The sequence below is a fragment of the Pundamilia nyererei genome, unplaced genomic scaffold, assembly GCF_000239375.1.
Source record: "Pundamilia nyererei isolate P.nyererei 1_Seehausen unplaced genomic scaffold, PunNye1.0 scaffold00309, whole genome shotgun sequence".
NCBI classification, from domain to species: Eukaryota; Metazoa; Chordata; class Actinopteri; order Cichliformes; family Cichlidae; genus Pundamilia; species Pundamilia nyererei.
The window spans coordinates 144308-158987 of NW_005187710.1; the positions used below are offsets into that span (position 1 = coordinate 144308).

At 43.6% G+C, this 14680-nt stretch overlaps 1 protein-coding gene across 1 annotated transcript in view; it reads right to left on the reverse strand.

Moving 5' to 3' along the window:
• Positions 1 to 218: 218 nt before the first annotated feature.
• col11a2 (collagen, type XI, alpha 2) overlaps positions 219 to 14680 on the reverse strand; it is a 40906-nt gene continuing 26444 nt past the window's right edge. The window contains exons 18-61 of the mRNA XM_013915470.1: positions 14327 to 14371; positions 14098 to 14151; positions 13887 to 13931; positions 13046 to 13099; positions 12904 to 12948; positions 12692 to 12745; positions 12537 to 12581; positions 12318 to 12371; positions 12019 to 12126; positions 11569 to 11622; positions 11427 to 11480; positions 11247 to 11291; positions 10999 to 11052; positions 10672 to 10716; positions 10515 to 10568; positions 10318 to 10371; positions 9849 to 9902; positions 9487 to 9684; positions 9312 to 9365; positions 8918 to 9025; positions 8716 to 8823; positions 8521 to 8574; positions 8341 to 8394; positions 8008 to 8115; positions 7821 to 7874; positions 7666 to 7719; positions 7436 to 7489; positions 7299 to 7352; positions 7077 to 7184; positions 6918 to 6971; positions 6699 to 6752; positions 6426 to 6479; positions 5983 to 6036; positions 5637 to 5744; positions 5454 to 5507; positions 5149 to 5310; positions 4995 to 5048; positions 4851 to 4886; positions 4700 to 4753; positions 4333 to 4618; positions 4073 to 4182; positions 3684 to 3752; positions 3292 to 3528; positions 219 to 1898 (exon numbers count right to left, since the gene is read on the reverse strand). Of these exons, the coding sequence (XP_013770924.1) occupies positions 1752 to 1898; positions 3292 to 3528; positions 3684 to 3752; positions 4073 to 4182; positions 4333 to 4618; positions 4700 to 4753; positions 4851 to 4886; positions 4995 to 5048; positions 5149 to 5310; positions 5454 to 5507; positions 5637 to 5744; positions 5983 to 6036; positions 6426 to 6479; positions 6699 to 6752; positions 6918 to 6971; positions 7077 to 7184; positions 7299 to 7352; positions 7436 to 7489; positions 7666 to 7719; positions 7821 to 7874; positions 8008 to 8115; positions 8341 to 8394; positions 8521 to 8574; positions 8716 to 8823; positions 8918 to 9025; positions 9312 to 9365; positions 9487 to 9684; positions 9849 to 9902; positions 10318 to 10371; positions 10515 to 10568; positions 10672 to 10716; positions 10999 to 11052; positions 11247 to 11291; positions 11427 to 11480; positions 11569 to 11622; positions 12019 to 12126; positions 12318 to 12371; positions 12537 to 12581; positions 12692 to 12745; positions 12904 to 12948; positions 13046 to 13099; positions 13887 to 13931; positions 14098 to 14151; positions 14327 to 14371 (3459 nt within the window). The 3' untranslated portion in view covers positions 219 to 1751. The remainder of the gene's footprint in view (positions 1899 to 3291; positions 3529 to 3683; positions 3753 to 4072; positions 4183 to 4332; positions 4619 to 4699; positions 4754 to 4850; positions 4887 to 4994; positions 5049 to 5148; positions 5311 to 5453; positions 5508 to 5636; positions 5745 to 5982; positions 6037 to 6425; positions 6480 to 6698; positions 6753 to 6917; positions 6972 to 7076; positions 7185 to 7298; positions 7353 to 7435; positions 7490 to 7665; positions 7720 to 7820; positions 7875 to 8007; positions 8116 to 8340; positions 8395 to 8520; positions 8575 to 8715; positions 8824 to 8917; positions 9026 to 9311; positions 9366 to 9486; positions 9685 to 9848; positions 9903 to 10317; positions 10372 to 10514; positions 10569 to 10671; positions 10717 to 10998; positions 11053 to 11246; positions 11292 to 11426; positions 11481 to 11568; positions 11623 to 12018; positions 12127 to 12317; positions 12372 to 12536; positions 12582 to 12691; positions 12746 to 12903; positions 12949 to 13045; positions 13100 to 13886; positions 13932 to 14097; positions 14152 to 14326; positions 14372 to 14680) is intronic.

Below are 14680 nucleotides of genomic sequence, written 5' to 3' on the forward strand. Positions count from 1 at the left end.
CCAGAATTAAATCGCCCAATCATTTTTCACTTTCCATCCCACGGAGGCGGACGACCTTCGCCCCCCTGCCTCTCTCACAGCCTCTCTCTCCCCCGTGGTGGTTCAGTATCTTTACCATCACAGCTCAGATCGATGCAGACTTTAAGTAAAAAGTTGTTCCGCGATTGCAAACCTGCAAAAGCCAACAAGTGAAACAGCAGCAAGGACAGGGACGTGACAGAGGTGGAGAGTCACCGTTTAATCATTACAGTGGAAGCAGGATGTAACAGCACAGTACAGTCGATGCAAACACTAAGACGGGATCTTACAGTAACGTGTGGCCACAGATTCTTATTTTTATTCCGTACAAAAGGAGTTTGAACAGGGCGGTGAGTTTGACCTTCAAGTGTCAGCTGCAGGAAATAAATACAAACCACATGTGACTGAAATATTGGTTGGTTCTTGTTTTTTTAATCTCAAAGCACCCTGTTAGTTTTAAATAAATACAATAGAATATCACTATTTCTGTACAAATGGTATGTAATGCACATCTTCCCCAGGTACAAGCTTCATGAATTAGAAGAGACTACAGGAAGGAGTCGGAGTGGACACTACACCTTTGACACGTTTGTGTAATTAGCACCTTACCACACAGGTCAGTAAAAGCGTGCATTTTTATTTGCTGCTGCAGGAAAAACAGGAGGAATCTCTGAAGCTCAGACATGTTTAAACACTGATGGAAAACAACAAAGAGTCCAGACTCAGCAAACACCGGAGCGGCGTGGTGTTAGCGGCCTCGGTGAGGAGTGATTTAAAGAATCGGGTCTTTAAAAAAAGGCACCAGCAGCATGCAAATACAACAGCACTGCATTTAGCACAGTTTACAAAATGAATGGCTTTGATTTCACTGATCACACGTCTCTCCTGCCTCGTGCATGCATCACATCGGCTCAGCGCAGTCTCGCTCCTCTCGGGTGGAGGAGGGATTGTCCTGCACCTCGCCACACGTTAACCTCGGTGCTCAGTTCCCTGTGTTTCTGCCGGTGTCGTTAATTCTTTGGTTCCTTAAAGTGTAAAAAGATCTGAATGTTACTCTGTAAACAGCATGACTGAAGAGTCGCCCCTGATGACCTCACAAAGAGCTTCATCTACAGCTCAGGGGAACGTTTCTGACCTCTGGCTGTTCTTTTATGGTTTGTCTCCTGTTTTGATTTCATGTGATTTTAACTGCATCACAGATAAAGGCGGCTGCACGGGAGCCTCTCACAGCCTGAGCGACCGTCAGTCATGCTGCCTGCAGAGTGAATGTAGATTAAGGAAGTGGGAATGAGTGTGACCCGTTTCTGGGAGGAGATGTTGGATGGGGAGGTAGAGGGGCATCAGACCTCAGGTTGCCGGCTCGCTCTCAGGTCGGTGACGTTAAAGAAAACACTGTTTTATGTTGAAGGACGCTCCCTCCTGACTTTATCTTCGTCTCACGCGGCGAGTCGAAGGTCTCCTCTCCGCGAGTTTTTCAGATTTCTCTCCTCTTTTTTTTGTTTTTGTGACGTCCATTAATTGTTGGGAGGATGTTGGTTTCCCCGGCACGCACTTTACTGTGAGCGCGTGTTTGTCTCACAACAACTGCATGTATATGTAAGTAAGTGTGTGTGTGTGTGTTTTATATCATTTACAAATTAATTTACAAATTACTGGGCATGAATGTTTTTTTTCATATATAAGTGTGTCTCTAAGTGTGTGTGTGTTTGCATGTATTGTGTGTGTTTGTGTTCTTAGGCTTGGAAACAAACAGGTCCCACTTCAAAACCAAACTGCTGGTTTTTCTCCCCAAAGTCTGACACCTTGATATCCCGCAGAGGAAGATGCTCCAGCTGTGGCGTGCTGATCTCCAGGACCGTCCTGTCGAAGCCCTTACGATACTGAGGAGAGACACAGAGACACACACGTCAGGAAACCACAAAATGAAAAAGGTTTATAAAGTCTGTGTAAGTTGGCACATTAGAGCAGACGTGGTTCTTCTCCTTATATAAAACAAACTCTCCTGTTTCACCTGCTCAAAAACAAACAGCTAAACACTTCATAAAATCCTCTAAATGTTCCTCTTGTGTTTTGCAGCTACATGTGAAACCGTTTGTCATCATAGTGTAATTAGTGATCGTTCTCAAATTTAAATCAACCCCAAAGATCCCATAAAATGAAAAACTGTCTGTTATTGATGAGGAACGTGACACAGTGCGCGGTTAAACTCTCGTGCTTTCTCCAACAGCTCAGTCACACGACATAAAACTCCAACCTCTTTGTGACAATAAGTAAAAAAGCAGCTGCTCTCAACTTATGAGTGAATGTTTTTGATCTCAAGGCGACCGCCTGGTGTAAGGCGAACTGTCTCCAACCAATCACAGTCCAACTTGGACCGACTGCAGTCACTCTCAGACAGATTGGTGAAGGTTTGCCAATAATTTTTGTTCATCTACAAACACAATTTGCCCAGATGCTGCAATTAACCTGAGTCAGTCTGCATCGATGAGCACAGCTCGTCTGTTTTGTGTTTCTTTGCAAACAGCAGACTCGACTTATCTGGTTGCATTTCTGGTTTAATTTTTTAAGTGGTCAAAGTTTTTCTTTGCACATCGTCTAGTTTTTCATTACTTTCAGTTCATCCTTGTACCTGAGCATTTTCAGAGGGAACAGGTCAGAGTTCATAGATCAGTGTTAAACCAGCTAAACCAGTGTTAAACATTCAATCAAGAATAAAAAAGGCACCTGACTCAGCATGAATCAGTGTTCTGTCTACAGAAAACAGACAACTGTAGACAGTTTGTTCCATTTCTTTGGCTGAATCTATGAAAAATGTAAAAAAATGACACTTTGACAGACAGAAAATCGTATTTTGTGATTCCCAAAGAGCGACTAGTTGGAAACATGTGTCAGCATGCTGTGCAGTGTGTCCTTAAAAAATCTGAGGAAACTGGACAAGATCAAAGTAGTGGAGCTAAAAAAGTCCTAAAAAAAACTATAGCAGCACCAAAGTTGCACAGAAGTTTTCAACTGACTGTGAGTTGTCGTAGACCTGCTCTCTGTCTGCAAAGCAACTATTTCCAAGGTAATGAGATCGCAATAATTTAAAAACACTGTTTTTTCTAATGTGACTGCAACATCACAGAAAAAGAGGACTGGATGAGTGTCAGACCAACTCTGGTCCATCATACATGGTTACGATGGTCCAGAGGAAAGATGTGACAGCTCCTCATAACCTTCAGTGACACGGAGCCTTTAACAGGTCTGGATGTAGTTTTGTGTGTGTGAACTCACAGAGCAGCCATCGATCAAGGCTTTGATGTACGGGTTGGTCTCATAGCTCAGCTCCTCGTCGTTGGCACCCAGGAAGTGCAGCGCCCTTTGGTAGTTGTTCTCGGCGCTTTGGTCGGCCCAGGCCACGGAGCGGTGGCAGTGGTAGGTGAGGTTCTGACGGGCCTGGACGCTCAAGAGGCGCAGGAAGCCCAGCTGGACCACGCCCACGGGATCACCGTTGGAGTCGACGTAGGAGAACTGGGAGGAGGATGAGAAAGGAGAGGAAAGGATTTAATGAGAAGACAACAAGCAGCAAGGAGGAAAAGTGTAAGATGAGTGTAAGGATGCAAACAAACGAGGGAAAGAAGGTTAAACAGGTCAAGAACTAAACTATTAAACTTTTAATTACTAACCTTACTACCAGTGGAAAACTGACTGTACCACGATCCTGGAGTCTCTTTGTCCCAGGAGCTCATCTCCACCTGTGACCACAATGATCCACGTCACACATTATAGTTAAAGTTTCATTCAACCTGTTTTCACACAGACAGATAAAAACACCTTTTTTTTTTAACCTGGGCGGCAAATTTCCTCAACGTTACTGCTCTGACATCTTAGTTTTATTATAAATGTTAAATCATTTTTTAGTTTTTTACATATAAATGAGAAAATAGAAAATAGAAACCACCACAAACACTTCAGGAACCCAAACATGTTGGAAATTTAACCAAATTATTATGAGTTTAGTTAATAAACCTGTTTTTTGACACAGTTGCTGTTTTTTCCAGATTGCTGGACTGACCGTGTTGACGTCCTTGCTCGGGTACAAACACGTCTCTCCAGCAGTAAAATTACAGAAGACCTTGAAGGAGTCTCTGGAGCAGCCCTGATTGGGGTCGATCCAGTACTCTCCTGCAGGGGGCGACAGAGAAAAGAGGTGGGAAAATGTAAAAGTCTGACTTTGACTCTTACAGATGTTCATTCATCATCGTCCTGGTACTGATATAAGTGCCAGGATCAGCTGCCAGGTTTGTTTTGGGTTTTGTGGTTTGTTTCCGTTACCGTCTTTGAGGTCCGGCTGGCTGAGGTTCAGGTCCTGGCAGGTGCGCGCGGGGCTGTCCTGAGTGCCCAGAGGGAAACGCATCGTCTCGATCTCTTGACGGAGGGAGTTGAGAGAGCCAAAGATCTCCTCCATGCCTTCGCTGCCCATCAGGAACTCGGTGCCAGCGGTGTCAGATGCCGGCATGTCAGGGTCAAACTCCGGCGCCAGCTGGCTGGCATCGATGGAGCGTTTGGACTTGGGACTCCTCTGGATGGGCAGCGGCTGAATGACCTCACCAGGTGGGCCCTGGGAAACAAGTTTACATCATTAACTGCAGTTCAGAGAGCACACGGAGAAGATTTAAATGAAGAAAGGTGGAGTACTGACAGGAGGTCCAGGAGGTCCTTGTACTCCTTTTTCTCCCTTTGGTCCAGCTCCTCCCTAAATCCAGCAGGAAAAGGAAAGAAGCATTACATCATCACATCCATTCATCTTTGAATTTTACTGACACTGCACTCATGTTAGCGTGGTTACTCACAGATGCACCCTTAGCTCCTTTGATACCTTGAGGACCCTGGAAAAGATGTCAGACTTTAATAAAACGGCTTCAATGACAGGTTTCAGGAGCAGGAGGAGGAAGAATGACGTCATGTTCCTGGAATAAAACAGCACAAATACTCACAGGAAGACCAGGAGGACCAGCAGGGCCGAGGGGTCCGGTGCCTCCAGAAAGTCCCTGTGTTACAAGACATGAGAATCATTTCCATAAAAAAAGAGTCAAATAAAATAAAGGTTTCACTGCCTGCTCTTCATCATGTGACAGAGGTCAGACTTACGGACTCTCCTTTGGGTCCAGAGGATCCCTGAGGCCCAGGAAGGCCTCGGTCTCCCTTCTCTCCCTGCTCTCCCGGAGGTCCGATGAGACCGATAAGACCTTGGTGACCCTTCTCTCCCTTGGCTCCGGGGTCTCCACGCAGGCCGGGCAAACCAGGCGGTCCCTGCAGGAGGAGAAGCAGAGAAAGAAAAGAGGACGAAAGCAGGAGGACAGACGAGAAGAGGAAAGATGGAGGATTAAAGAAGGCAGCAGGAGCAAAGTGCAGCGTCACGGAGCACCAAGTGCAAACTTTGTGTTTGTTCTTACCAAAGGTCCAGGCGGTCCTTTCTCTCCAGCAGCTCCTGGTAATCCTTGTCCACCCTGAAACACAATTATTAACACACTTAGTGAGTGAACAGCAACACATCAAACAACAAGTGTCACACACACAGTGAATTTGTTTAGTTGCTGTTTGAATAAACCCAAAAATGACTGATAAACTGAACTGACCACTGATCCTGGGAGTCCTCGAAGACCTTCGGTTCCTGGTTTTCCTGGTTGACCCTGAGGGCCGACAGGACCCGTCTTTCCTGGGGGACCGACTGCACCTGGATCTCCCTGTGAAGGGTGACGCCAAAGAAACAGGATTCAAAGATTCCTTCTTTGCATCAGTAAAAGTTATGCATCACAAAAATAAGATCTGAGAATCTGAGAAAAACAGAGTTAATCATTTATTGTAGAATCATTATTACAAATAAAGGGTCAGTAATCTGATGTAAACATAGTTTCGTCTTATCATCTGAGAGCTTATACTCACTGTGATCTGTGCAGATCATTTAGTAACTGAAGGACTCACCTTGGTTCCCTTCTCTCCCTGACGTCCCTCTGCTCCTCTTGCACCAGCAGGACCCTGACATGTAAATGAGGTAACAGTGCATCAGTGAACATAAGTGATAAAACACTGTATTCCTTCAAAGTTAATAAGCTTTCACTAAATCGTATAAATGAATTGTATTTTAAATAGAAGCCATTTAAATACGACTGCAGGAAAGAAACAGAATAAATGTTTGATGGTGTCCAGGATGCTGCGCTCAGGTTGGGTGTTTGGGTGATGATACTCTAAACATGACTGGTCAGTAAACACAACCTTATATGCTCAGGTAAATAAATGTCAAACTGCAAAACTCTGTGATTGTTTTCACCCTTTTTCAAAAGCTGGAAGCATTAAAAAAATATTGGCTGCATGGAAAACTTGTTACTTAAGTGATCTTTCACAGCCATCAGACTGAGTGATCTTACCCTCTTTCCTGGGGGTCCAGGAGGTCCGTTCTCACCAGGAGGTCCGGGGGTGCCCTGCGATAGGAGGCAGAATGAAAAGATTGATCCCTTGAAAAATTATATAAATGAAACTTGTCTGTTTTGGATATTTACTAAAACAATATATGAAAGTAATGAGAAAGTGGCCACTTTCATGAGTATTTTATAAGTTTTTAGTATTTATTTTCCATATGGGTGAGGAGCTGGATCATTTCTAATCCTTCTTTTCTGCATCGCTGCATCTTTTTTACTCACAGGTTCTCCTGCTTCTCCATCCTCTCCTCTCTCTCCCTTGGCACCATCCTGGCCCTAAAAACAAAGACGATGATGTCAGAGGTTTTCTTTGGGTTGTTCGGTTCAGCACGAAGCTCAAACGTGCAGTGAAGAGGCTGAACTGAACTGTCGGCAGCTGTGGAGCCACATTTAACATCTCTGTAAATAAATAAACGTGAATCATTCAAAAACGACACTTACTCTGGGTCCAACCTCACCAGGGGGGCCGGGATCACCAGGGAAACCAACAGGACCCTGAAATTAATAAAAAAAGATCAATGATTAAACACAGTAAAGAGATCGGCGGTCACTGATCTGTGTGGCAGTCTGTGTATGTTCTGGTGTGTCCGGTTCTCATACTGGGTTTCCTTTGGGCCCGTCGTCTCCTGGTCCTCCTCGTCCTCCGGCAGGTCCAGCAGTTCCAGGTTGGCCCGCCTCTCCCTTCTCTCCGCGCTCTCCACGAGGACCCTGTCCACAGAAGTACAGACCTCGTTGTTTGCTCATGGATGATATTTAGATATCAGCGACAGCATGAGCTCCTGATGCATCGGCTCAAAAAAGCATTAAGATCACGCCGCTCACCTTCTTTCCAGCCTCTCCTACGATTCCAGGTGGTCCGGCCTCACCGGGCTCTCCCTGTGGAACAAATATCACATATTTTAATCCAGTTTTTCTGTTTTTGGACACAAAGCTGTAAAAATATTCCTTCAGTACTGCACCTTCTCTCCAACAGCCCCAGGATTACCAATACCACCAGGAGGACCTTGAGGACCCTGAAAACAGACAAAAACTGATCAAATAATTTCCATCAACAGTTACTTGGAGGAAAAAGTATCAGACAATCTACTTTAATTAACGCTGAACATGAGTTTCATGAGAAATTAATCTGCTAACATTAACTTGATGGAAAAGGTTTCACAGAGGTTCAGTAAAAGCTCCAAACACTCACGTCAGCTCCGCTGGGTCCAGCAGGGCCACGGGGTCCTGGAGGGCCTGGAGGACCCTGGAAACATAAAGAGGATTTGGTTTTTATCATCATTTCATTTATTTTGTTGCATACGTCATTACCAGTTATTACAATATTCACGTGTTTGTGAAACTCACCATAGGTCCGACATCTCCCATCTCTCCTTTCTCCCCAGATGGTCCTGGCAGTCCCTGCAGAGCAAAGGTCAAAGTTCTGGATTAGGAGCTTTGCACAAGAGCGATGCTCGAACTGCACGAGTATTTACATCAAATCCAACGTAAAGAAAGGAAGTGTTGCTGCTTTTTGACATTTTCATGTTTTTACCTGGAGTCCGATGGGACCTGGGGCTCCTGGGAAGCCTCGGGTTCCCTCGTCACCTTTAGCTCCGAAAGGACCCTGCTGCCCCCTCGGTCCAAGATCTCCATCAGCACCCTGCACCACAGAAGAAGAAGAAGAACAAGGACAAAAACAGGAGATAAGAACAGTTAATGTGCTGACTGGATGGATCTAAACTCCTCATCATATCAGGAACAATCTTGTATATTCATCACATAACTACATTTTCATTTTAACAAGACCTTTATCAAATCTGTAAAGTAAAAACTGCAGCCATCATCAAATGCATGCACTTGCAATAAAAAAAGAGTTTCTACTCACAGCTGGACCAGGCTGACCTACAGGACCGAGCGGCCCGGGTGGACCAGGAGGACCCTGCAAATAACCAGAAACAAGCACATGAACACAGAGAAACAACAATCATTAAGGAAGAAACAGCATTATTAGATCCTGATCGTTACCATCAGAGGTAAATATTAATCTCTGATTTAAGTCACTCACATGCTCTCCTTTGGCTCCTTTGGCGCCCTTCTGCCCAGGCTCTCCAACCTCACCCTGAAACAATAAATAAAATTCATTTTATTTTACGCTCTGAGCTATTTTGACTCTTGACACCTTCTGAGGTGAAACATTCACCCTGCAGCTTTCCAAGAATCTTAAGCTAAGGTGTGATCTCTGTTACTTAGAGTTACTGGCCTTGTCTCCGTCCTCGCCAGGAACTCCAGCTGTTCCAGCAGGGCCGGGCAGACCCACAGGACCCTGCACTCCGTCCCGACCTGCTGGGCCAATGGGCCCTTTCTCACCCTGAGCAGGAGAAACAGAGAACAGAGAAATCAATAATTGATATTCATTATTAGCTGGACAGACTAAATTTGATTAAAACATCCAGAAGACTCACAGGGACTCCCTTCTCTCCAGCTGGTCCAGGTGGGCCCTGAGGGCCTGGTCTGCCAGGAGGTCCGATGGGTCCAGCAGTACCAGCTGGTCCCCGCTCACCAGGAGACCCCTAAGAAATACATGAGGTCAGCACCAACCACAGCAGGTTTTCATTAAGTGAATAATTAATTCTGAAGTTGGAAGAATGAGTAACAGATTTTAAAAGTTTTTAAAAGATTTCTATCTCATAGTGAGAGACTTGAAAAATTAAACAAATACAATGATGGTTAATGTCCAAACTCAGAGTACGCGCTGTTCTCTCCTCACTTAACTGAAAGATCCAGATTTGCCTCCATTATTTCTGAACTATGAACATTTCTTTAAATGAGTTGTTTTTAATATGAACAGAAACCTACAGCAGGTCCAGGAGGTCCAGCAGGTCCTTCGCCTCCCTTCAGTCCTCCACCACCCTGGAAGAAATGACCATGCAGGAATAATCATCAGACTCTTATTCTAATGACTGAGATAAGAAATGTTTCTTAAACACCTGGATCCTGGCTTGATGACATATGCTGGATCATTTATACTCACAGGGGTTCCAGGAAGTCCCCTCTCTCCTGGGAAGCCTCTCAGTCCTGGAGGACCATCTTTTCCAGGCCGTCCTGTGGGTCCAGGGTCCCCCTTGGTGCCCTCTTTCCCTGAAGGACCAGGAAGCCCCTGCTCACCAGGTGGACCTAGAGGTCCGGGATGGCCACGCTCGCCCATGGGGCCGGTCTCTCCTGATGGGCCCTGGAAGATGAACATGGACAGTGTTGAGAGAAGAAGAAAGCAATGATGGAAGGAAGAATGCAAAGCAGCAGGGTGTGAATATGGAGAAGTGAAGTGTGTAAGTTGGCTCGTGATGTGATTTACTGTAACAGTAACAGTATGTGCACCACAATGAATGAACTCACCTGAGGTCCAACAACTCCAGGAGGCCCAGGTGGACCCATTTTACCTTGGAAACCCTGCAAGACACAAACTCAGTTAACAGTTTATCTAGAAAACACAGACGCTCAGATCTGAAAGGCAAAGACGTGTCCACTCATAACCCTCATCACAGTCTGCGACTGAGATGAACTTGGAAAGAAAAATATGCTGTGATGACTTTTTTTGTTTATTTGACACAAAACACAAATAATTCTTCTCCATAAATACAGATTCAAGCATCTCTGTGCATTAAATTTCACAGATCACTACTTAAATACTTCAGACAGACAGAAGACAGCAAAGCTGGGAGGAAGACATGCAGTCAGTGGTCTGGATTAAAACCCACATCTATGGCATATGGGCCACCTGCTCCACTCAGTGAGCTCAGGTGGAGGCACCTCTAAGAAAGAAAAATAAATAAATGAATTAATAAAAAATACAAATTTAACTTACAACTTCTCCTCTCTGCCCGGGATGTCCTGGCAGGCCATCCTTTCCTGGTGGTCCCTGTAATAAAACAATAAACCAATTTTATCAAACTGTACAAAGCACCTCAGTTTTTTTATTATTTTTATCAGTGATATCACCCTGAATTTGTAACATTGCTAAAATCAGTCTGTGAGGAACCGTAAATGAAAATGTTTACTTACAGGAGGTCCCTTTGGTCCGGGGAAACCATTGGCTCCCTGAGGTCCTGGCAATCCCTGAGAAATCATATGTGGTAAAGTAAGAACATTAAATACACGACTCAAATTTAAAAGTAAGTTTTTCCAAGCAGGACACACTTCTGTGAACTTCAACACTCACCCTCTCTCCAGGAGGACCATGAGGTCCATCACTTCCTGAGGTTCCCTGACAGGAGCAATAGAAGAAGAATGACTTAAATACAAACTCTTCTTTTCTTTATTTAAATTATTTACAGGCAAAAATCAAAAGCAATAAATGTAAATGTTATCGAGGATTTTTAGGCAAGTCTTGTTTAAAAAAATCCAGCTCTGACATTTTTGTTCAAATATTTATATAAAGATGAGATACGAGTAATTTCTTTCACACATTCATGTAAAATATGAAGTGAAAACAGGATTCATCAGTAAATCACAGTGTGGGCAGTTTGTTTCAGGTGTGCAGACCAACCTTTGCTCCTGGTTTCCCCGTGGCCCCCCTCGGCCCTCTCTGCCCTCGGGGGCCCTGATGGTCAAAAACAGCACGTATAGTTAAATTACTACGATACTCAAATCATTTGAAGGAATAATTAAACAACTCTGTGTTTCTGCTGATCACCAGAGGTTACACTGATGATGGGTGATGCACTGATAGGTTATTCTTTAACGCTGTGAGCAGAGCAGCTTCTAAACCCTCAGCATAATAAACAGAAAAAGTACCGTCGGGCCTCTCTGTCCTCTCGGACCTGGTTTGCCGGAAGTACCCTGAAGAAAATCAGACAGACAGTTAACATTAAACCTTAGTTAACATTAGAACTTTTGTTATAACCTGAGAAATTTTATCCTTGTTAAGTTTAAATGTCTGAGTTTTGATGTTCTTCCACAGAGACGTCGTCTTACCCTTGTTCCCTTCTCGCCGTTTGAACCAGGGAATCCTGGGAATCCAAGAGATCCCTAAAAATAAACCAACATGTCAGGATCAGCTGTTCCATCAGGATCAACCACTGATTCAGTGCTAATGAAAGGCTTGTGCTTCTCTTACCTTTGGTCCTTGTCTTCCAGGATATCCAGGAACTCCAGGTACACCGAGTTTACCCTGGAAACAAACGATGACGTCATCAATCACAGCAGGTGTGACTGCGTTTTCTAACCTGCTTCACTACAAACCAGCTAGTTATGACTGATTAATGCTGGCATGTAGGTGAGAAAGCTGAGAAGCACTCAACATGATGCACAGGTGTAACAGTCACATTATCTTGTAATAAAGTTCATGTTATAAAGTTAAATGTCAGGATTAATGGAGAAATTCACATCAATAAAACATAAAAAACCCTCAAATATTTAGAAAAATTCAAATAAATACTTGTTTCAGATCCCAGGTACAGGTGAAATATAATTCTTACACAAGTTCCTTATAAAAGTATTAAATGATGGTCTGAATGATAAAAATAATTACTTTTATGCAGTCTTGCTGTAATGAAACAGTTCATACCTTCTCACCAATCAGTCCAATAGCTCCAACCTCACCGGGGGGTCCAACACGACCCTTGGGCCCCTCCGGGCCGTCCTCTCCTCTGGGCCCTGATACTCCAATCTCTCCCTGTAAGAGATCAGAGTGGAAACACAGCTGTGAGATTAAATCTGTGCTGTACACAAAGCAATAACTCAGAGCAAATATTAACATGGGTTAGATTAAAAATCTGGACCATCCAGTCCTTCATTCAGCCATCTAGTGTTACATTAAAGAACCAGCCAACTGACCAATCAGCTGCTTCGTTATTCAGACTTTACCCTCTCTCCCTTGACACCGAAATCTCCTTTAATTCCCGGGAAGCCGTCTTCTCCCTGGCAACAAAAACAAATAAAAACACAGTGAATAGATGTTCATGACACAAACCTTGTTTTTAATTATAAAATGCAGTCACATGATATCTCCGTTTTCCTTTTTTAATCACCAAATGTTCACATTAACACGATGTTATTGTGTAAATGTGATATTTATTCATTTACCTTCTCTCCTTTGTGGCCTTTCAGGCCGCGGATGCCTTGTTCTCCCTGTGATCACAACAATTTCATAATCAATACATTTGCATTCTAATAAATCACATTTAAAAAATGTCTTTGCTAATTTGTTTTACGACACATTAAAAATGAAGCGCAGTGACCTTGACGCCCCGAGGACCAGGATAGCCGATAGCTCCCTGAGGACCGTTAGGACCCTGCAGACCAAAGAAAGCAGGTTTACAGCACAACACACACACTGTGGTAACTACGACCACAAGGACAAACCTAACAGAGGTTACAGGTCTCCTGTTAGGATGGATAATAATAGTAATATGAATGAAGTAATATAAAGTGATGGAGTTATGGCACCCACATGGTTTCCCTTGGTGCCAGGAGGCCCCTCCTTTCCTGGGTGACCCTGTAACATGAAAATAGAGAGATTAAGGCTTAGAAACGACATCACCCAGCTTTAGGTGGTTCAACTTAATAAACAATATAAAGAAAGACAAACATACAGGAGGCCCATCAGCTCCAGGCATTCCTGGGAGACCTGGTTTTCCTGTGGGACCCTGGAGAAGGAGACGAAGCGTATATAAGGTCAATAAATGCTCCTTATTTGAAACGTCTCATATCTGAATGAAGCGCGCTTTTCTGCTTCGTCGCTGACGAGTACGACAGACTCGCATGGTTGAAGTGTGAGTGACAGAAAAGTGCACTGATACAGAGAACGAGTGTTATTCTATAAGACTCAGAGTGCTGATACCACTGCTCGGTGGGGAAAGTGTTGATGTGAATGAGGTAAGGCTGCATAATTTCACTTTAGTTTCAGAGATATTCATGCTGTCACTGTCACAGCTGCAGTGTCTGTGGGTCACCGAGCTGTAAGTGGTAGTCGGGTTGAGAGTGACTGCAGTCTTCATGCAGGCAGCTGTGTGCTGTACTGTGTGTGCATGAGGTAAACCCTGCACTTGATATCAAACTTAATTTAGAAGATTCATTTTTAAGTGGAATAGCATAAGATCATCATCTCTGACAATAACCATCATATTTTCACCTTTGTGAGATGTATGAATTTGATTGGTTACTATAATTCTTAAGCATCCAATAGACTCCTGGTGTAACAGGTGTTTAAAGATCTCTTCCTGACAACAGCACATCCTACTCCCTTTGTTTACTTGCTCGGTGTCGTCACTGCAGTATTTAAATGTCAGAGTTGGAGAATAGAGTTGAATAATGTAATGAATTAATAATATTCCAACTATTATATGACTGTTTATTGTTAAATACTTGTTTAGAGCCAACTTTCATTATGTAACTGTACTTTAAATAGAGTATGATGAATATCTAAGGTCTTACTTTCTCTCCTGGGGGTCCGATGGCCCCCTGAGGTCCCGGCATTCCCTGCAAAAAAAACCCAGAACACAGTGTGACCTTTAATCAGTTTATGTAATTATTACAATTTGAGCATTAATCTTTCTTTTTATCTTTGTGTGCATGTTCCTGCATAGCTATTCCCATACATTATCATGTATCAGGTACATGATAATGACCAGGTGTGCTCTCTCACCTGAGTTCCTGGGGTTCCCTGCTGACCTGGAGGTCCTGGCTCACCTTGGGGACCCTGAGGGACAGAAACAGAAGAGGAGAGAATAACGATGAGCACAGGGCAAAGTGAAGGAAAGAGGAGGAGGAGAGAATCTGTCAGAAACTAGCTAAAAGAAAAGTTTTGTGTTAACATTATGAGTTCTGATCTTAAATGTTCAAATACACATGATAACATGGAAACTGTTACTAACCAAGCTTCCTTTGGAACCGTGGGGTCCATCGTTTCCTCGAACACCCTGAGAGAAGATCGAGAGGAAGAAATTAAAAACGATTCCCCATAAATGTCTAAATGTCAGCTTCTAGTCAAAGCATCCAGGGAACAGGAACTGAAAACATCATCTCTGGTGCTTTGCTCAGCATCACTCATAGAAAACGAAACATCTTGATGTTGATGCAGGTTTGTCTTTGTGGGCATCTTCCTATTTAAAGTGCAGTCGGCTAATTTTACACAAGTCTTTGGAAAAAAGTGCACAAAGTATTTGTCTGAAAGCGCTGGTTTGTACTTAAACATGTTATAAAATTTCAAAACAAATGTGAGAGTGTAA